Below are 21,682 nucleotides of genomic sequence, written 5' to 3'. Positions count from 1 at the left end.
AACCCCCTCCGCTGCCGCCGCCGGCGTGAGACACCCGACCGCAGACCCCCGCTCTCGCACATCCAGCGGAGGACGGCGCTCGATTACGTCAGTTTTCCAGCTCTGAAACCACAGCGAGGATGATATATCGTTTATGTACGGTCGCCATGGTAACCGTGTGCATTTTTTTTTTTTTTTTAGTGGACGGCGGACAAAACGGGCCGCGTTGTGAGGGAAATGTGGAGGTCTGCCGCCGAGAGAAAATAAGAAGAGGAAGAGTGCGAGTGTGTGCCAGCTCTGCTGTAACTTCAGCCTGCAGAGGAACAAAAACCTGCTTATGTAACCAGGTTGGCTCGCTCCGCTCAGGCAGAGCCAGAACGGCCTCGGCTCCGCCACCCGGACCCTCAGAGGGGGGGGGGCCTTTCAGAGGGTCCTGAAAACAGAACCCAAAAAGGTGATAAGAAGAGTTCTGCGACCAAGATAAGTCCGTAGACGTCCTTAAAGTTTTCAGGGTTTGTGGAAGTCTCAGAATTCTCGGGCTCTGCTGAGATTGTGGAGGTCTTGCAGATGTTTATGGGGTAATTAGCCAAGTTTCTGTGGTCTCTGTGAAGGTTTTAATTGGTTTTGGAATTTTTTGTAAAAGTTTTTAGGAGTCTGTTGAAACTTGAAGGTCGCTGGAAGGCTTGAGAAGGTTCCGTCGGCGCCGTAGAGCCCTTGAGGAGTTTTTAGTGCGTGTTGACGTTTCGAAGGGGTTGAAAGTTGTACAAACCTTGAAGAGGCTTCATTGGCTCTTGCTGAGGTTTTTGGGGTTTTTTGTTTTGAAGCTGTGGAGGTTTTGGAAGCTTCTTCTGAGAGTTTCGGGACCTGTGGGCAGGTTTTTACAAGATTTTGAAAGTGACTGTGGAGAGTTTTTGACCATGTTCCACAGTTTTTTGATAGACCTCAGAGGCCCCTTTAAGTTTTCGCTGTCTTTACAATTTGTTTGGGTTTTGGGTTCTTGGTGTTTTTGCGCATTCTTGCTGAGCCTCTCTGAACCCGTTCTCTCAGTGCAGTTCGGAGAGTCTTTGCTCAAATAGTAGGTCTGCCGAGGTTTTAATCTTTGCGAGGATTTGAAGGTGTTTTATTGAGGTCGGAGGGGTGCTGTTGAAGTGGTGGAGGTCTCTGGGGGTTGGAAGGTCTTTGTTGAGATTGCTGAAACATGCTGGGCCTTGTTAAATACATTCTCTGAGGTCTTGGGATCCCACAGTGCCGCTGACACACCCCCACCAGAGCACAGCAGCAGCTGTTGTCTGCTTGTTTGAACAGAAGAAGTTTGTTTTCTTTAAAGATGGCCTCCGTCATGTGGTGAAACTTCACTTTTCCGATGTCACTGAACGTGCACCTGATGGAACTGCTCATAGATGAAGCTGGTATTTGAAGGCAGATTCCGAAAGTCCAGATAAGTACTCAGTGTCTTAAAAGGCTTGAACGATTTCAAGGAGCAGGTACACCGTCCAATCCTCATCTTTATCTGGCCGGTGTTGTTGAACTTGAGCGGCAGTTGTAAATTCAGAGGTTTTATTGTGCTGAAAGAGGATCTGTGAGGGAGGACGCGGCATGATGGGACTCGTAAAGGCACGACAGCGCTGACAAACGAGTGTCGTTAACGGCGGCGAGCCTCCAAGTGGAAAGAAAACATCCCGGGGAGGCGGTGGAGAGCTGAGCCTCCACACAGAGCCCTGCCAGGAAGTGGCAGAGGTGATTTAGCTCGGACACTAAAAAGGCTGAGCAGGTCTTTAAGGACGTCCAAAGGGCAGAACGAGGACCAGAGGTCATTAAGGAGTCAGAAGTCTCAATCCAGGATTTTAGGGCTGCTCAGGAGGTTTTCAGGAGGATTCTCAAGGCTCAAAATGTCGTTGATGAGATTTCAGAAGTCTTTGCTAATGTTGTGAAGGCCCTGAAGAATTTATGTGGTTTATTTGAGATTTCACAGCTCTTAGAAAGGTTTGTTTGGTTTGTAGTGATCGAGGGGCGTTGTAGACGTTTTCTGGTTCTTTGATGAGGTGATGGATGTGATCAAAGGTCGTTGAGGAGATCTCAGTTGAGATTTTTTCCAGTTCTTGAAGGCATTCAGTGTGTTTTTGGAGATCATTCAGGAGGTTTGTGGGACCCCAGTTGAACGTTTGAACTAGTGCTGCACGATTATCGCAATCGCGATCGCAATCGCAATGTCAGCACGTGCAATTACGTAATCGCAGGGGTGCTATTGTGCAATTATTAAAAAAAAGTGTAAAAAAAAAAACCCTAACCCGGAGAGAGAGCAGATGTCTGCTGCAAGTCGTCTGCACTCGCTAACAGGACAGCCGGAGCGCAGTTGTTTGGGTGTGTTTTTGCATTTTCACAGCGCGTCCCGACGTCGTGCGGGGTTTGTTTCGCTGCGTTTCATTGGTCAGGTCAGCACAGGGTGCGCTCGCGAACAACACCAGCGTATCCAGGAGAGGAGAGGTGGAGCCATCATGGCGGACGCAGAGACTAGCGGCTCCGGGAGTGACGCTAAAAACTCAGCTCTTTTTTTATTTCATGGTGTGATTTTTTTTTTTTTATAATTGAAGTTTTATAAACCGGAGTTTAAAAAATAAAACGGGACAATGAGCAAATGTGACAGTTTGGTTATTTTTAAGCAATTATTTGAATTTACAGGGGAAAAATACATACCGTTACATATACCGTTACCGTGATATGAAATTTCTGATACCGTGATATAAGATTTTGTTCATAGCGCCCAACCCTCTCTGTGGTAAAGTTTTGTGTTATCATTCCAGTGTATGTATCACACAGACGACACTTCACACTGTTTTCAGTTTAGAGATGTGCCTTTTTAGTTTGTACAATGCATAATTGTGCTATTTTGAATAAAAACAAAACAGTACTGTTGTGCTGGACCCTGTTGTTTGTATACAGTAGGTTTGGATATTTTGAGAATTATTACACATTTAAAATCCTCAGTAATCCATCTCTGCTTTTACCTTGATTTATTCCCCGTGATAACCAAGCAAGTCTGTAGACTCATGAACCAACTTTTTTCATTAAATCGCAATATTGTCCACCTAATCGCCAATCGCACCTTTTCCCCAAATCGTACAGCGCTAGTTTGAACCTTCGGAACAGGTTCTGAGGGTCTTCGTTGATGTTGCAGAGGTCTTTCGGGAGGTCTCGGAGATCCAGGTCCCAGTGATTGTTGACGCTAGGAAAAGTCACTGCAGAGGTTTTAGAAGCTGTTGCTGATGAACTTGAGGTCCTGAAGAAAATGTTTTCATGCTTGTTCTGGTTTCCGAGGCAAATATTAAGGTTTTGTTGTTTTTATGTGACACTTCCAATTGTTTTGGTGCAGTTGATGTCAAGGATCACACAGAAGGACATAAAGGTCTGCACTGAGATTCAAATGATCAGTCCTTTCAAAGATTTGAAAAAGCTTTGTTGCAGATTTGGACGTCCTCAAAGAGTTCCATTGTGATTCTCAAGACTTCTGAGACTTCTGTTGAGGTTTCTTTGGTCTTAGAATGATTAAATTGGATTTAGGAGGCCTTGTGGTTTCCTTTACAACCAGATCGGTGTTTCCTGTTTTTCTCCTGCACCTGCTGGAAGTCTTTGCTGAACATCGTCCATCTGTTCCATGTTGTTTTTCCACCCTGGAAACGATGCGTCTCAGCTCCGGCGCCCGCTCCGTGCAGGGAGACGAGGGTCCGCAGGGGTCCGGCCTCCTCCGGGCGAACGTGGCTCCGTGTTCGGATGCAGACGTGAATGTTTCGGCGGTCAGATGAAACCTGCGTCTCCTCCTCTGACAGCTTGATGGATGTTCTTCCACCTCTGGGTCCCTGGAGATCCTCCTGCTCGTCTCTGCGGGCGCACTTTGAATTCACTTCCTTTATAGACTGAACCTTCTCGCTTCTTGTTTTTCCAGACTCGGCGAGCGGTTATGTAACGTGTTGGATCTGCGGTTTTCGATCAGTATGAGACGAGGCCTTTGTGCTGTTCGGATGGGTTTGTTGGTCTGGGCCCATTTTCAGGCACCGTCTCAAGACAAAATGTTCTGACCTGGCTGTGACTGCGGTTCTCAGACTGCCGTGGCTCTTGTTGATTTTGGTGATTTTAGGCGTATCGACGCCGAGTCTCCGTCCTGAAATCAGTTGAAATGTGTCGAAGTACTTTTCTTTCCTTGAACTGCTGCGTGTTGTTTCATGTGGAACGGTTTCAGACCCTCCGGACCTCCTCCGGTCTCCCTAATGTTTGCTCCAAATGTTTCCCTCATTGTTCCCTGGCTTCTTTCCTCCTCTTCCTCCCTGGAGTTTCTCTGATGGATGAGTTACAATGTGGACGGACTCCCCCTCTCCTCCCATCTGGCCTGGGATTCCCCTGTTTGAGGAGACTCACACTTGGCCCTGGCTGAAGAGGGAGGACGCGGTGAAGGCCGGAGTCCGGGGGAAACCCTGAGCGCTGGAGGATCCGTGAAGAGCTCCACCTCCTGATGTCTTCCACAGCAGCTCTGGAGACGCTCGGGCGCTCAGGTTTTGCTCTCTTCGGGTTGTGGTTCACCGGGGGGGGTCAGAGGCTTTCAGAGGGACCTCAGGTCACCTTTCATGCAGCTGCAAATACTCCATCATCAATCAGGTGGATCTGGAAAACGAGTCCCCACCAAGAGATCCGAAAACAAGTTCCTTTAAACATCTGGATTATCTGATTCCACTCAGCAACATTTGAGAGTTGAAAAAGTAAAGACATGGATCCAAGTGCTGCTAATAATCTGGTTTTCACAGCACTGAAGCTCCAACATATACAATCCAGAATCCATCAAAAACACCTTTATTGGATTCTCTACTGGAACTCTACTGGATTGAGTCAATAATATGGAATAACACGTTGAGGAGCTCTTCCATATGGACAGAATATGGAAAAGTAGCCGGTATGTCCCTGCAAGTTCATTTCAAATAGTTATGATAAGCCGTGTGGAAGTTTTAAACCAGTTTTAGTGGTTATTCACTGATGATCCATGAAATCCGTATTGAACAGAAAGCAGAGGAAGAAAGCTTTGTGGCCATGTAGCATTCGTTCCAGTCGTCTGCCGTCCAATCACAGAGCAGGTTCAGCAGAACGTCAAATATTTGTTTCATGAATTCCTGTCCGCATCAAAAACACGGTGAATAGACAGCGGATAAGTTTTCTGGGAAAAACGACTCAAAGCTGTCACTCACTGTACATTTGACCCTGAATGAACAAGCCCGTTCTCCAGGTTTTGCCTCACACGCTCGGCGCTCGTCGTCTGACGGAGACAGCCTGTTGATGTTAGCGCTTGTTGGTTTTATTTTCAGCTTAAGCTACTTGATCTCTCTGACGGGTGCGAACACGTGCTCACGAACGTTTGCTAACATCGCTCACGTAACGACCTCAGGGGGGGGGGAATTACCCAGAATCCCAAGTGTTTCCAGGTGACTTCCTCGCTTCCACGCGTGGCCCACGTTTGCTGGCTGGCCGGGTGTGCGCGGGGCTTCAGGGGCTCCATGTGGCTGCCATTGTGCTGAGAAGCGGATTGAGTTTCAGGCCGTCATGTGTTGTGCGTTTCCTCCACGCTGCGCCGTCACAAGTCCGCCCCTCGCACCCAGGACACCTGAAACGTTCAGGACCCAACTGTCCATCACACAGAGAAAGGCTTCAGGCAGAGACTCACAGGCGGCACGTCTGCAAGTCACAGGTCAGCTGAGGCATCCGTCAGAAGATCAGCTTACGGCAGAAACTGGCAGAAACTTTTATGAATGAACGAGAATCTTGGATAAATACTATTGAAACCGTTTCAAAAAATCCTCAAAGCACAAAGAGTGAACATCTAGAGCCTGGATTGGAACTTTGAAAATTTGAACTACTCATTAAGACTTATGAAGACTCCTGGAATCAAACCCAGGACCTCTGAAACCCTCTGGACCACGAAACGCAGAGACACAGTCCAAGAACAGAAACCGTGTGATGAGAGAGAGAAGAGATGAAAGGACATGAGAGATGAGGGTTCAGATCAGGTTGCGAGAGATGACAGCCCTGCCATGATTATTGTTATTACCCACAATCCTCAGCCTCAGCCTGTTCACAGCCTTCCCGAAGGCCTGCGGGGTCAGAGGTCAGCGTCTGCCACTGCTGTGCAGTCCGAGGGGAAATCACACAACGCCCTGCCATTCACTGGAATCTGATGGAGTTTATCGACTCCCAGCAGCATCAGGGACGCGGGATGTTCAGTTTACAGGCTGAGGAGGTGAGGAGGCGGCGGGCGGAGGCGAGCGGCGCACACATGGAGTGGATCATCTCCAGAGGAAGCTGTGACGCACGCTGGCTGCACACACAGGACTCCTGTCACGTTGACTCTCATCATCCTGCCGACGCTCTGAACGTGAACCAAGCTGGAGTGACCCAGTCAGACTGAGGCTCACCGCCGCGCCGCCTCCTGCTGTGCACGGCTGCACGTCCTGCTGCTGTACCCAGTGCCTCAGCTGCACCGCCGGCTCCTGCACCTCGTCTGACTGAACCTCCTCCTGCAGAACCTCCTCTTTCTGCAGCTCCTGCATCTTCTCTTCCTCTTGCCGCTGCACCTCCTTCTCTACCTTTCCCTCTTTCAGCTCTTTGCATCTCCCCCCTTCTGCACCTTCTCATCATCGTGCACCTCTTTCATCTCCTGCGCGCCTTCATCACCGTGCACCTCTGTCGCCTCCTCGCCTCCTGCGTCTCCTCCTCCAGCGCCTCCTGCGCCGTGCTGGCAGACAGACGCTTTGTGTCCACATGTCGTTCCGGGAGTTCACAGAGTTCCTCCTCCGGAGTGGATCTGTGGCGTCTGTACCTCGTACCCACCTGGTTCTGCTTTGGTTTGCAGTCCGGAATCCGCTGCAGGATCTTATTGAACTGTTGGAATGGGGCGGCACGTGGACCACCAGCAGCTCCATGTGTCCCAGACCCCGAGGTGTTCTTCAGCTGCAAGACTGCGACCAATCAAGTCTGCTTACATAACCCAGGAGACCGGTTCCTGTGCAGGATCAGGTCCAATTCCAGGATTAGGTCTCAGATTGTGTCCAGGACCCACTCCGTGTTTCGTTCCAAACTGGTCCCTAATAGAACACTGTTGTGACAAGAACCAGGCCCAGGAACTTGATCGGACCCAGTGCTGCAGAAGGTCGCAGTCAGACCCAGGTTCATCCTGACATCTGAGCAGAGCCTGATTTTGGATCTGATCTAGGGTTCTGTTTAAGTCCTTAAGTCCAGGTGCAGTTCCAGCATGCTGGGAATTCGCCTTATTTCTATCGAGTGAGTCAACCCACCGTCTGAGTTTACTCAGGTCAGATGTGATTTCCTCCATGAGCTGCTGTAAATTCTCACCTGGAAAAAAAAACTACTGGTGTCTTATGAAAACAAAATAAACGGGAGCACTTCTCAGTCTTCATATTATATCATGTATGTGTAGTATGAACAGCTTGGGTCCCAGTGCCGACCCCTGTGGGACGCCGTGAGCAGTGTCCGATGATGACAGGAAATCCCCCGTTTCCACAAGTTGTTGTCCGTTACTTAAATAGCTTTTCATTGAAGTGTAAATGTAATTCATTCATTCATATTTCATGATCTATTATGTCCAATGTTTTCATAAGATCAATGGAAATCCAGAGTGCAAACTTCCTCTGACTGTAGACCTCTTGGTTGTTTCTATTAATTCAAGAACTGCGAGTCACGTGGACCTTTGTGATCTGAAGCCATCCTGGCAAAATTAAATTAGTGTGTTTTTAATCAATGAATTTGTTTGTTCTGTCCACAAAGAGCTTTTCTAAACGTTGATAAAGTTGTGGCAGTCAGGAAACAGATACTGCGTTGGTGCCTGTGTAGACCTGAAAAATGGTTTGACTTTAGCTTTTTTCGTCGTGTTTGGAGATTTATATGTTTGGAATGACAGATTACAGATTTCTGTCAATGGTTGAACAGCTTCAATAGTAATTTTATTGACTATGAGCTTATTTCTATCACATAGTAAGAGAATCTTTTTTTCTTCTTTTTTTTTTTTTACATTTATGAGCAATATCTCAAAGTTATTTCTGCTCCCCTGCTGTGAGAAAGAGCGAGCTCGGACTGGTATTTATGAGATCAATATTCCGCTCTTCCGTTGTTCCAGGCTCTGGGAGATTTCTGCCAGTTGTGGTCCAGTCCTTACACAATATTTTCTCTTCAAACTATTCCCTGCAGATGTCCAGATTACAGTTTGGTGTGCTATAAATACAGCTTATTACATGTTCTTATTTTCCATGGATATTTCTATTGTTAGGCTTTCTAATATTTCTCTAATGACCTGCGACATTTTTTTTTCTACAACTCGGTACTTGAGGTTTTTTTGTCCACATGCACAGCCAACCCCTCCCCGGTCGTTCCCTCTCTGTTCATGTAATTAAGCTCAGAAGCGTCCAGCTCCAGTCCTCCTCCTGCTCCTCGCAGCCGAGGCGGCGCTCTGATGGCACTGGATCGTTCAAAACATCCTTTAATGTTGTTGAGGTTAGCATTGCGACCGGAGGCGACCCGGATCGCCGCCGGTGACCTGGATCGTTGCAGGTGACCCGGATTATTATCAGTGACCCGATTCTTTACAGTTTTAGAAGCCCCGCGGCTGTGGTGTTTAAAGTGATGCTGAAAACAAAATTGTTTACAGCCTGTGGCAGAAAAGTTGGGATGTCATAATTTTCAACTCAACATGAGCACATGTAGCCTAACACACACACACACACACACAAGCGTTCCTGTCAAACAGTAAATGTGCGGTTTTTGTGGCGTTGCTCTGGCGTCTCTGCTGTGTGAACGTTGTCGTCTCGCCTGCGGCGTTTCTCACTGCGGTGTGAACCGATCAGCTGACGACTCCAGCAGACACGCAGCCTTTAGACCTCCATTCACAAGCGTGTGTGTGGTTGCGATTATGTTGTGTGCGCGGCGCATCAGAAGGCGCGAGGCCGGCGAACACGCCGGCGGGGGACCGCTGCCGGCAGCGGCTCACCCCGGGGCCCCGCGGGGCCTCGTGCGAGTCGCTCTGCATGGTTCTCGTTTCACAGAGGAAAGTCCCCGCGAGCGCCGCCGTTATGTAACCAGCAGGCGCCCAATCAGCAGAGCCAGAGCGCGGGAAGTTCGCGGCAGGAAACAGACGACCCGTCAGTTTCCTAGCCCGCTGCAGTCCGTTCACTCGCCGTCTTTACTGTCAGATCTTTAGCTGTTTTTCTCACATCCAGAGTTTCTGGGTTTGAGTCCGGACCTCAGGACCTGAGAGCGTGTCCCCGCTAGTTTGGTATTTGAGGTGACGGGATCTTTTGGTGAAGTTTGACGTGTAAAAACAACAATTCCGGCCTTCTCATCAGCAGGAGGATGTTTTCATCCACATGTCTACATAAAGTGGAATAATCTGGAAACCTCTTAAATGTTATTAATTGTTCTTAGCAGCTCCAAAATGGCTTTAAATCCTTTTTACTGGTCTTGAACGGTCCTAACTTGTCTCAGTGGGCCCAAACTGGGCTGACTGATGTTTTAATTTACATTTTTCCTGTTAATTTTGCTCTCTCGTTCACTCTTACCCACGACAGAGTTCTCCATTATGGAGACTAATAAACCTAAACTCTATTCTTCGTTAATGCTCATCACTGTTTGAAACTGATCCTGAAGCGTCTGTTCAGGTCAGAGTCGACCCTCGGGGACTCGTCGGGTCTGGATGCGACTCGCAGGCCTGCTTTTGCCCCACATGTTTCCACTCTGCTGCTCTCATCGCCGTCTTTAAGGAGAAAATTAGATTACAGCTCTGTGCAGCCGGGGAGGCCCGGTCCAAACCGCTGGGAACGGCCCGCCGAACGCCGCCTGCGATTGGTGAACGTCGTGACTGAACACAGCCAGGAAACATGATGGGAAAAACACGGGAACATCCTCGCAGCTCGAACACCACAGAGACCCCGAAACCCTGTCACAGTCTGACGGCTGGACATCGTCATCGGCTCCGTCTTCAAAATACTGGGAATGGCATAGAGAGAAATGGCTTTGATGAGCGAAGGAGTTCTCTCCAGAGGAGGAGGGTTTATCCCGGTCACCTGGCCGTCCTTCAAGCGTTCGCCAATCATCCACTCGTTGATTATCCATCAGTTGTCAACTGTTCAATCAGCGCACATCTGTCTGCGAAGAGTCAGTCAATCAACCGTCTCTCAGATGTTCGTTTGTCCCGAAGTACTTCTTAAACCGTCCATCTGTCAGAATTGATGTTTTCTTCCTGACAGTGGTTTGTCATTTTGTCTGCCACTCACTCAACCGATTTGTTTTCAGTTTTTTGTGTCTGATTGTTCTTGTTGAGTCCGTCTCAGACGTTAGATAAAAAATGTGCTCCAACATCCCATGTGGATGTGTTCTGGACCCTCAGACTCGATCTTGAGGAGAAAGAGGCGTTCAGGATGAACACACTGGCATCGTCTCTGAATGCCCCTGCAGACGGAGCGACCCCCTCCTGCATGGCGCGCTGCAGCTGCACATCTGCTCCCAGTCAGCGGAGGTCCGAACGCGGCGCTCTCAGGCTTTAATGTGCTCCAGACCGGCCCACCCGGCCCGCCTGCACGCCCCGCAGAGAAAACAAACGGCCCCTCAGCAGAGGGTTCACATCAGGATGATTACACAACTGTAGCTTGTGTGTGTGCATGTGTCCGTGTGTGTGTGTCTGGTTGTAGACACGGGGTCAGGAGCCCCTCAGCGCAGACCCTGGTTTGTTGGTTGGCTGTTTGGGCTCAGTTCACCTTTGACCTGTTCAAGGCTGTGCAGTTGCATGGCTGCCTTGTGACCGTCCTCCATGATGGAGGCCGCGCTGAGACCGGGGGCCCGGCGGCGCCGAAGCCACCGCCCCGGACCTCCACAGGCGCCCACTGTTCGGTGGCCAAGGTGTCGGCACGTGGCCCGGATGGGGAGTCACGCGGCGGCGTGTGTGAGGAAACCGAAAGACGTGAGGCGGCGACACGTCTCACCTCCGCGAGGACGTCTGGTCAGTGTCAGAGCTGCTGCCTTCACTGGCACAACACAGAGTCCGGAGAAAGCAGCGCCGCACTCAATTACACAGCAGACTGCATCCTGTGTGTGTGTGTGTGAGTGTGTGGAAGTGTGTGTGTGTGTGTGTGTGTGGTTTTGCTTCCCTTCAAAACACACTGGGGCCTCAGTGGAGTGTGAGCACCCTCTTGTGGCCATAATAAAGAACCTCACATGACTGAAAGTGACCTGTGAGTGCCTCCATGGTTCAGTACACTGAGTGTTGAACACACACATATCTGTGTGTGTTTGTGTGTGTGTGTGTCTGTTGGAGCCCTTGATGTGATCAGTCTGATAAGTGAGGCAAGAATCAGCTCTGAAGTTATGAAATGTTCAAACAATGTTTATCTGTGACGACCTATCAGAGTAAAGCTGTCGTGTGTGTGTGTGTGTGTGTGTGTGTGTGTGTGTGTGTGTGTGTGTGTGTGTGTGTGTGTGTGTGTGTGTGTGTGTGTGTGTGTAAATCTGTGTGACTCTGTGTGACTAACAAACATCCGCAGTTGGACTTTATTCCCCCTGAAAGAACAGTTTTCCTCAGTGTGTGTTAATGAGTATCTCCTCCAGTTCTGACTGTAATGTGTGTGTGCAGCCTGCGGGGGGCGGCAGCGGGAGGTGGGCGGGCTCGGCGGCTCAGGTGCTGGTGATCGTTGGGTGACCTTCGACTGTGGTCAGTTGGTGTGCGGATCGGTGCTGCAGACAGAATGGCTCAGCTGGTGGAGTGCGTCCCAAACTTCTCCGAAGGCCGGAACCAACAGGTAAACGTTTCCACTGGGACCGGGTTCCTCTGGGACCGGGCTCCACTGGGACCGGGTTCCTCTGGGACCGGGTTCCACTGGGACCGGGCTCCACTGGGACCGGGTTCCTCTGGGACCGGGTTCCTCTGCAACACTCACTGCTGCAGCTGTGGGAACAGTGGCAGTGACAGTAACTTTTACTCTTCCTCTGACTGTCACTGCAACTGTTGCTTTAAAGACCTCTGCAAGTAGTGCTATTGTTACTGTAACTGCTCTTAAATACTGCAACTGTTACTCCAGTTGATGGTAGTAGTGGTAATGGTTTTGGTGCTAACGTGTATCTGACAGTATTAGTCCAACACTGATGCCTTGAAACTCTTAACACCACATCTTCTTGTATTCTGCTCCTCATATCTGTGGAACAGCTTTGAACCTTCCATTCCCAAAGGTCAGACATCCCCGCGTGTCATCCTCAGGTCATCGATGCCATCGCCGCCGCCATCTCGGACACGGCGGGCTGCAGCCTGCTGGATGTCGACCCCGGCGCCTCCACCAACCGCACCGTCTACACCTTCGTGGGCTCGCCCGAGGCGGTGGTGCAGGGCGCGCTGAACGCCGCCCAACGCGCCTTTGAACTCATCGACATGAGCCGCCACAAGGGGGAGCACCCACGCACCGGTGCGCTGGACGTGTGCCCGTTCGTCCCCGTGCAGAATGTCACCATGGACGACTGCGTGCGCTGCGCCGAAGACTTCGGACGCCGGCTAGCGGACGCGCTGCACGTCCCCGGTGAGTGCTGCTGTTAGCTTAGTCCAGCTAACACGGTCAAATGGAACACCCCCATGCTGCGAGCGCATTGCGTTGTGGGTAAAGTGTGTGTACATTTGCAGTGTATCTTTACGGTGAGGCCGCTCGGACTGAGCGACGGAGGAACCTCCCGACGGTGCGAGCCGGCGAGTACGAAGCGCTGCCAGAAAAGGTTAGACGGCCCCTGCTCCCCCCCCCCCCCCCCCCCCCCCCTACAGCCCGCCCCCCTCCCCCAGAGACTCGCCCTGATTCCTTCTGTCTCCCTCCAGCTCAAACAGGTGGAGTGGGCGCCCGACTTTGGCCCCGCCCACTTTGTGCCGTCGTGGGGCGCCACGGTCACCGGCGCCCGGAAGTTTCTGATCGCGTACAACGTGAACCTGATTGGCACTAAAGAGCAGGCGCACCGCATCGCGCTCGATGTGCGCGAGCAGGGTCGTGGGAAGGACCAGGTGCATGCTGGGAAAAAAATTAATTGATCTCTCTTTTTGTTAGTTAACAGATTTCTATCAGATTTATCATGACTGAGGTTTTTATTCGCTGATGATGTGCTGCTGTTGTCGTCGAGCAGCCCGGCTTGCTGAAGAAGGTCCAGGGGATGGGCTGGTACCTGGACGAGGCCAACGTGGCTCAGGTGTCCACGAACATCCTGGACTTCGAGCTGACGCCGCTGCACGCCGTCTATGAAGAGATCTGCAGGGACGCAGAGGTTCAACACCCCCCCGAGTCATGACGCCACGACTCAAGATGGCTGTCATTACCTGCTGTCCACTATGCTGATAGCCACTGTTAAATAATGCTGTATTATTCATGGTCTTTGCGTTTCTCCAGGAGCTGAAGCTGCCGGTGGTTGGATCTCAGATTGTGGGTCTAATCCCTCTCAAGGCTCTGCTGGACACCGCTGACTTCTACATCCGCAGAGATGGACTCTTCATCATCGAAGAGGAGCACAAAGTCCGCCTGGTGGGTTTTCATACAGACGGCGTCTGAATGTGTGTTTTTTTTGTTTGTTTGTTTGGTTTTTTTTTTGTTTTGTGTGTTGATATCTGTTTGCTGGTTCCCGGGCAGGTGGTCAGTAAACTGGGCCTGGACTCTCTCGGCCCGTTCAACCCGAAGGAGCGGATCATCGAGTGAGTGCCGGCCAGTCGCATGCCAGGTGGGCGGGGACTCTGGCTGAGGCGCTCTCTGTCTCGCTCCTGCAGGTACATGGTGGATTCCCAGCAGGACGGCCAGCTGGCGTCCCTATCGCTGCGCCAGTTCGTCAACAGCGTGGCCGCCCGCACGCCGGCGCCTGGCGGGGGCTCCGTGTCCGCCGCCATCGCTGCCATGGTAGGAGCTGTTCCCTTTAGGGCGGGGGGGGGATGAGGATCGGGGGCGGGATCACCTGCCGGTCACTGTGTGCTGCAGGGCGCGGCGCTGGCGGCCATGGTGGGCCAGATGACCTACGGGAAGCGGCAGTTCCAGGACCTGGACGCCGTCATGAGGAAGCTGATTCCTCCGTTTCATCACGCCGCCCAGCAGCTGCTGCACATGGTGGACGCCGACGCCTCTGCTTTCAACCAGTACATGGTCAGGAAAAAACAATAGGACAGCACGACAGGCAGCATGTTTTTGCTGTATTGTTTAGTTGATGTTGCGTTAGTGTTGTATAGATAAAGTTGTGTGTGGCTGTTGCAGGCAGCGTTGAAGATGCCAAAGAGCACTCCAGAGGAGTTGAAACGGTACTTGTGCTCCTCTTTCAAACCAGCAGGAGGTGCTGTTTGGCTTGCTGTTCCTCACCGGTTGATGTATTCTGTCGCCACCCTCAGGAGAGAGGCGGCGCTGCAGGATGGGCTGAAGCAAGCAGTCGGCGTGCCGCTGACTCTGGCTGAGAGGATCAGCGTCCTCTGGGCCCCCCTGAAGGAAGTGGTCATCCACGGGAACATCGGGTGCAAGTCGGACGCTCAGGTAAACGGGCCGTTTCCCGTGACACCAGCAGAAAGGGGAGGGGCCTCGACTTCAGCGTCTCGCTGCGCCTGCAGGTCGCCGCCAAGGCACTGGAGGCGGCGGTCTTTGGAGCGTACTACAATGTGAAGATCAACCTGAAGGACGTGACGGACGACGCCTTCAGAGCTGCGGTAAGTGCGTGCGGCCTGACGTGCACGGCCCGAGCAGCTCCGCCCTCACTCCGCTGTCCGTTTCCTTCCGCAGACGGAGAAGAAGGCCTCGGCGCTGCTGCGCGAGGCGCAGGAGAGTGCCGCTGCCGTTCTCGCCAGTGCTGACAAGAGACAATAAAGTGCTAACCCTGAAGCGTTTGTGTGGTTGCTATGGTAACGTGTCACTTTTTCTCTCAATGGTCATCAACAGATTAAGAAAACAACCAGTTACTTGGTTAGGGTTAACCCTAACCCTACTCTACGCTGATCCTTCAAGCTTTTTACACTCTGCTACCATGAGCTGGACTGTCTCTGGGGAATCTTCACACACTTTGATTCTGGTCTTCAATCATCGACTCCTGCCTATATTTGTCGCTTAGATCTGATCTGAGATGGTCGATCTTCGGTCATGATTGGTCTTTCTGATATAAGCCCCTTCCTCGATCTCTGTCAGTGACGTTACCTGCTGCTCCTCGTTCTCATCAGCTTCCTGCTGTCTGAGATATTCACTGAGTTCATCCTTTGCGACCGTCTTCCTGAGGTGTTCTTGGTTTTCGAGTCTGACACAAGTCAGCATGTTAAGACTTTTAAACTGTGAATGTTTGCATGTCGCTCTATATAAAGTGTGTGTGTGTGTGTGTGTGTGTGTGTGTGTGTGTGTGTGTGTGTGTGTGTGTGTGTGTGTGTGTGTGTGTGTGTGTAAGAGGAATGCAGACTGAAGACCACAGACAGGTCTGAACAACGTCTGTCTCTCTCTCAGTATGTTAGCGCTTGATTTTGTCTCTTTAACCTCAAAGTTCACGAAGCTTGGAGCTTGTTAGCAGCTGCCTTTATTTCTCCTTGGAGCAAGTACATCTCAGTTAGCAAGGTTATCTGCAGCCCGGGGGGGTCTGTGAGGGTCCACACCTCATCCAGCGGTTTAAAATGAGGTCCTCAGACCTGCAGGCTGACAGCAGGAAACACCGTCAGTCCCACTCAGATAAAGGCAGCTGCTTTCACAATAAAAGCATGGCACCATAATCACATCCCAATGCCTCAGAAGATACTGCCAGTAAATTAAAAGCTGAGAACAAGCTTGAGAAGGATCTGTCTGAAGCAGTGATGACTGGGGAAGAGGAGGTGGTACAGACTCCATGCAGTGGATGCATTGGCTTCAGTGTGGATGCAGTGGACGTGTTCGCCATAGTTAAAGGAATACTCCCAAGATTTTGGACCCACGCCCTTTCCCTATCATTGACAAAGTGAGATAAGCTCATAAATACCTTTTTTGTGTCTGTGCATCCAGTGACTGGATCCTGGCTGTTAGCATCGTAGTTAGCTTAGCTGAATTGCTGGAGGTGAATAGGAGACAGAGCCGGACTGACGAAAGTGGACAAAATACTCCTTACAGTGGTCCAGGGGATGGCTTTAAAATGATGGAGGATGGTGCACACACACTGGAGTGTGTCATGTCAAAGTGGATATGAAGGATGCAGTCGACATGACACACAGGGAGCCTAAGATTGCTAATTATTAACCTATCAAAGCTACAAATGTATTGATCAGTCACAGAATATCAGTGATTATTGAGAATATCACAAGAATAAGCATTGGAATTTTAGTGATATGCCTGAAAATGGCTTTAGAGTACAAAAAAAATAAGTTCAATATGGGTGGGATTATTGTTCAATAAATTATTGATTTATTAGAAATGTTTTCAGTTATACAAAATGGATACAAATTATCAGGATTTTTTTTTAATTGGTAGTGAAAAAAGTGAATTACTGGTTATAATAACTTTCTTTAATGGAATTGCCACTGTATTCCCTTGAGGTCTTGTTTTGAAGAGGCTGGGACAGGAAAGTGTGTGTGTGTGTGTGTGTGTGTGTGTGTGTGTGTGTGTGTGTGTGTGTGTGTGTGTGTGTGTGTGTGTGTGTGTGTGTCGGAGGGGGGCAGCTCAGCCTCCAGGTGCGCACACACGGCGCAGGGAGCGCAGGTGTGCGGGCGGCCGCGCGTTTTCAGGAGTTCAGCTCGTTGCTGGAAAATAAGCATAAAACCCAGGGGTTCCGACATGCGTGCACGCGCCTCTGCTCGCGGCGCGTGCGCCTTCGCCCTCACGCAGTTGCTGCTGCTGTGCACGCGGATCGCGTCACAGCGCACAGGTAAGAGCTGTTTTTATGGCATCTCTTCATGAAGGGAGAAGTTCGTGGAAATGTTGGAGAAGCGCTCAAATGAAACTGTTAAAAACAGCAAAACACACTTTGTCTGATTCAGAACCACTTGTGTGTCAGTTGTTGTATATTGATTGTTGTGTGTGAACTATTGTCGTGCATAGAGTGACGACTGTGGACTATTGAGGATACAGTGTATTGTGTTGACTGTCATGCATAGAGTGTTGTCTGTTGACAGTGTTAGACTTTTGCACTGTGCGTAGACTGCATCGTGTGTATTGTTGTGCGCTGGCTGGTGCGTGTGTGTAGACGGCCATGTGTGAACTGCTGCTGCGTGCAGCTGCTGCTGCGCAGCTGGACAGCTGCCCCACAGGGCCGCATGCTGTGTGTTCAGAGCCTCGGGGCCAGAGGCAGGTGAGGCTCCGCAGCTGCTGGTCACTGTGTGTGTCTGCGCCGTTGTTTCGTGTGGCTTTAATCATGCTGTCATTCTGTGACGATTTGTATCTGTTTTTTTAATGAAAATGCATTTCCAGTTGTTGTGTTTTGTTGTGTTTTTGCACAGGATGCGCGTCTTCACGCTGTCTCAGAGCTTCTCTGAGCTCCACGTGCTCAGTTCGCATCTCCTCAGCCTGGTTTCATGTTTTTTTGAACAATATTTTTTCTTCTCTTCTTGTGAACATTTTCGTTTCTCAGTTGTCTTTCCAAGCCTGGTTTTGAGCCGATATTTGTTGAATGTCTTTGAACGGAGTGTCGTTTTTCAGCCTCTGAGCGTTGATCCTTTCATTCAGGTGTGTGTGTGTGTGTATGTGTTCATCTAGGAGGGAGTGACGAGCCCTGAAGAGAGGAAAATCTGAACAAAGAATCCCCCTGCCTACACACACACACACACACACACACACACACACACACACACACACACACACGTCTTGAAATTCAGACATGCCCATGCATTCATGTAGAAACAGAGCTCCTCGAGAAATGCCTCCGACATGAACTCAGGTTCAGGGTGCTTACTGTACTTCTTTTTTTATCGAGCAATCTAAAAGTAAATGAGGTGTGCGTGTGTGTGTGTGTGTGTGTGTGTGTGTGTGTGTGTGTGTGTGTTTGATCTGTAGTCATAATCAATCATTCAAACACATTATAAAATCAGCACCTCCAGCGACTCTGGTTGACTGTTTCATGTACGGAGTGACTAACTGAAATCTCTGGCCTCGTTTACGAGGCGTTTCAATTTCAAATTTCTCATTTTCAAAGTTGGAAGATTTTCAGTGGCTCCAAACCCCCAACTCTCAAAACGGGTTTTCCGTTGTCGCCTCGGGGAGCGCCGTGCGAACGGGGCCTCGGCGGGTCATGGAGCTGCCGTCCTGCCCTCTTCTGCCCTCTTGGCGGTAGCTTTGGCGTTGCGAGCCGAGCAGCTCTGTTACTGTGTCACTCCGCTCCTAGATGACTCCAATAACCTTTCCCGAGGATCTGATTCACCCTCACATGTCCTGACTTATCTGACTCCACTCTGAATGAGACAAAAATGCGCCGCCGCCGCCGCCGCGGGCTGGGTAAACACGCCGGCACGCTGCTCCCGCTCCCCACGGCCTCCTCCACGCGTCTGATTCCTCATTAACGCGGAGTCTTCTGAGAAGCCGCCGTCTGTTCCTGCGACAGCTGCGCCAGGAAGATAATCTGCTGCTCAGGCTCTTCTTTCACAACACTGACAGGACGCCTTGCTGATGTGCAGATGCTTGAGGCTTTTCCAGTGTCCCGGGCTGAAGCTGCTCTTCCTGCAGCACATCTCGGAGGCTTGAGTGGGAAAGTCGTGTTTCAGGTGCGCCGTGAGGCCGGGGCCCCTCGACGGTTGTTGGCCTGGAGCTGGGGGCCCTCCTGTCGGACTCCTGAACCTGACGTCACGTTTGAAAGTATTTTACCTGGCGGGCAAGCAGCTCGCTCACGTGTCGGTGTCCCTGATGTGTTTCAGCAGGTCGCTTCAGTTTGTGGCCCAAGAGGCAGAAAGTGGATTTTAATCAGTCCTCTTGGAGAAATTGCTTCCCTGCAGTGGGAGTCAAACCTGCAACTTCTGATACCAAGCCACCACTGCTGCTGTCCGGTTTCATGCAGCTGCTCAGGTCTCATGCAGTGGTTCAGGTCGGAGCTAGCTGGTCAGGTCTCACACAGTGGTTCAGATGTCATTCAGCTGTTAAGGTCTCATTCAGTGGACAAGGTGTCATGCAGTGGATCAGGTGTCATGCAGTGGACTGTGTCTCATGCAGTGGATCAGGTGTCCTGCTGCCATTAAGGTCTAATGCAGTGGATCAGGTGTTGTGCAGTGGTTCAGGTGGCATGCAGTGGATCGAGTGTCATGCAGTGAAACAGGTCTCATGCAGTGGACTGTGTCTCATGCAGTGGTTCAGGTGTCCTGCTGCCATTAAGGTCTAATGCAGTGGATCAGGTGTCGTGCAGTGGACTAGGTGTCATGCAGTGGGTCGGGTGTCATGCAGTGGGTTGGGTGGCATGCAGTGGGTTGGGTGGCATGCAGTGGATCGGGTGTCATGCAGTGGGTTGGGTGGCATGCAGTGGGTCGGGTGTCATGCAGTGGGTTGGGTGGCATGCAGTGGATCGGGTGTCATGCAGTGGGTTGGGTGTCATGCAGTGGACCAGGTGTCATGCAGTGGGTTGGGTGGCATGCAGTGGGTTGGGTGTCATGCAGTGGACCAGGTGTCATGCAGTGGGTCGGGTGGCATGCAATGGACCAGGTGTCCTGCTGCCATTAACGTCTTATGCAGTGGACCAAGTATCATGCACTGGACCAGGTGTCACGCAGTTGATCAGGTGTCTTGCTGCCATTAACTTCTCATGCAGTGGACCAAGTGTTGTGCAGTGGATCAGGTGTCATGCAGTGGTTAAAAGGTCATTTGACACCTGCAACAGTAAATCCTGGTGAAAGCTGAGAGGCCATCAGATTGAACCAGTTTTTAACTTTGAAAGTGTTTTAGTCCTGATTAGTTCTCTGCTGCCAGTCACATGATCGTATGACCCAGAGTCTCTCTCTCTCTCTCTCTCTCTCTCTCTCTCTCTCTCTCTCTCTCTCTCTCTCTCTCTCTAACAAACGTCTCCATTCAGAGACAAACAGGCTGACGTCTGTAGTTTTCGCTGCCGCCCGTCTGGAAATGTCTGAAATGTTTCCCCCTCCTGTCGCTGCAGATGACTCACATTGCAAAAAAAAGGTTTCAAAGTCACTTATTCATTGTTTTGTGGTTGCCGATTACTTCAAATAGAAAGTAACTAGTTACGTAATGAAAGCCACCCTTGTCTTCTGTTGAAGAGGGGTGTGTAGTTCCTACATGTGGCCACTAGACGGAGGTAAAGATCTCTCTGAATTTGATACTCTCCAAGTTATTCCAGCTCTCTTGTGTTGCTCTTAATGGTTTTACAGTTAACCTTACTCTGATTTTCATCTTTTTAAGATGCATTGACTGTATTTGTTTAGCCAAATAAATTTGAGTAGCTAAAGGAGTACTTGATTTGTCAGTTTTCACTTCATCCTAAAGTATTGGATTACTCGGCTAACAACTGCAGATGAAAAGTAACAATTTCCTTCGTCCAGTATCTGTATTTAACTAGGTAGTTAGTTTCCTGGGCAGTTAACAGAGTTGGGTATGTAACTACAAGTAACGAACGTTACAAGTAGTAAAATTACTTTTGATGGGAACGAGTAGATTGGTAGTTAAACTAGAGTTACAAATGAAACGCTACGATTGTTACTTTTACAATGACTGCAAATAGAGCAGCCAAAATATGTAAATACCCCTTTTAAAGGGGTAAAGGGCTCCGAAGATTTTGGACCCATGCCCTTTCCCTATCATTGACAAAGTTACACAAGCTCATAAATACCTTTTTTGTGTCTCTGCATCCAGTGGCGAGTTCCCAGCTGTTAGCATCGTAGTTAGCTTAGCTCAACTGCTGGAAGTCAATAATCAGAGCCGGACTGACGAAAGTGGACAAAATACTCCTTCCAGTGGTCCAGGGGACGGCGTGTTAGCATGTGAAGTAAATCCGAACGGTTATAAAACATTTTAAAAGTGTTTTCTTTTCAGTCAGTTCAAATAGCATTTTGATACACACAGACCTGCGCATGTGCAGTGCTCCGCGGAAGGATATACCGGAGCACAGCAGTAGGAGCTGTGCTCCGGTATATCCTTCCGCGGAGCACTATGCAGTAACGAGTAGTGTAACTTCTTTACTATTTCCATGGAGTAATCAGGTAGTGTAAGGCACTACTTTTTTCAAAAGTAACAAGTAACGGGTAACTCTTTACTTTTTTGAGTAACGGACCCCAACTCTGGTAGTTAATTGGACCATTAGTTTATTGGTTGGAATGTTGGTCATTCAGTTTTTTATTTGTTAGCTGGTTGTTGCATATTAATTGGTTAAATTTGCTAGTTGGTTGGTTTGGTAGGTAGGCTGTGAGTTAGGCGGTGGGGTCGGGATTCTAGGATGTTCTGGGGTTTTTTCTTTCCATTTGGTTGATTTTACTGCTCTTTTAATGAATTTGAAAGCAGAGATTATGGAAACTGACGAGGCTTACTGGAAAAAAGCTTTTTCCCCAGTTATCCCTGCAGTTCACACTTGGTATTTTCATGAAGTCAGTCAGTCTGTGAGTTTTTACTGTTTTCTGCTGACAATGAAACAAACTGTTCCATCTTTTATTGCCCCATTCATCATTGCTGCCACAGCTCTGCTGCCCCCTGCTGGCAGCCCCTCACACGGCAGCGTGGGCGTGGGAGGAATGTGCAACAGCTGGATGGAGGAT

General features: G+C 50.0%; 1 protein-coding gene across 1 annotated transcript; it reads left to right on the top strand.

Moving 5' to 3' along the window:
* The first annotated feature begins 11,725 nt into the window (after nt 1-11,725).
* Nucleotides 11,726-14,870, top strand: LOC115384012 (formimidoyltransferase-cyclodeaminase-like). Its single transcript, XM_030086267.1, has 13 exons — nt 11,726-11,813; nt 12,269-12,581; nt 12,683-12,771; nt 12,869-13,048; nt 13,168-13,305; nt 13,428-13,559; nt 13,665-13,726; nt 13,799-13,925; nt 14,004-14,165; nt 14,274-14,317; nt 14,405-14,543; nt 14,618-14,713; nt 14,787-14,870. The coding sequence occupies exons 1-13, from the start codon at nt 11,760-11,762 to the stop codon at nt 14,868-14,870; spliced, it is 1,620 nt and encodes a 539-aa protein (XP_029942127.1). The 5' UTR covers nt 11,726-11,759.
* Nucleotides 14,871-21,682: the final 6,812 nt, after the last annotated feature.

The sequence above is a fragment of the Salarias fasciatus genome (genome assembly GCF_902148845.1).
Source record: "Salarias fasciatus chromosome 23 unlocalized genomic scaffold, fSalaFa1.1 super_scaffold_20, whole genome shotgun sequence".
NCBI lineage: Eukaryota > Metazoa > Chordata > Actinopteri > Blenniiformes > Blenniidae > Salarias > Salarias fasciatus.
The sequence above is the reverse complement of the archived record's forward strand: the minus strand, read 5'-3'. Positions and strand labels throughout refer to the sequence as shown.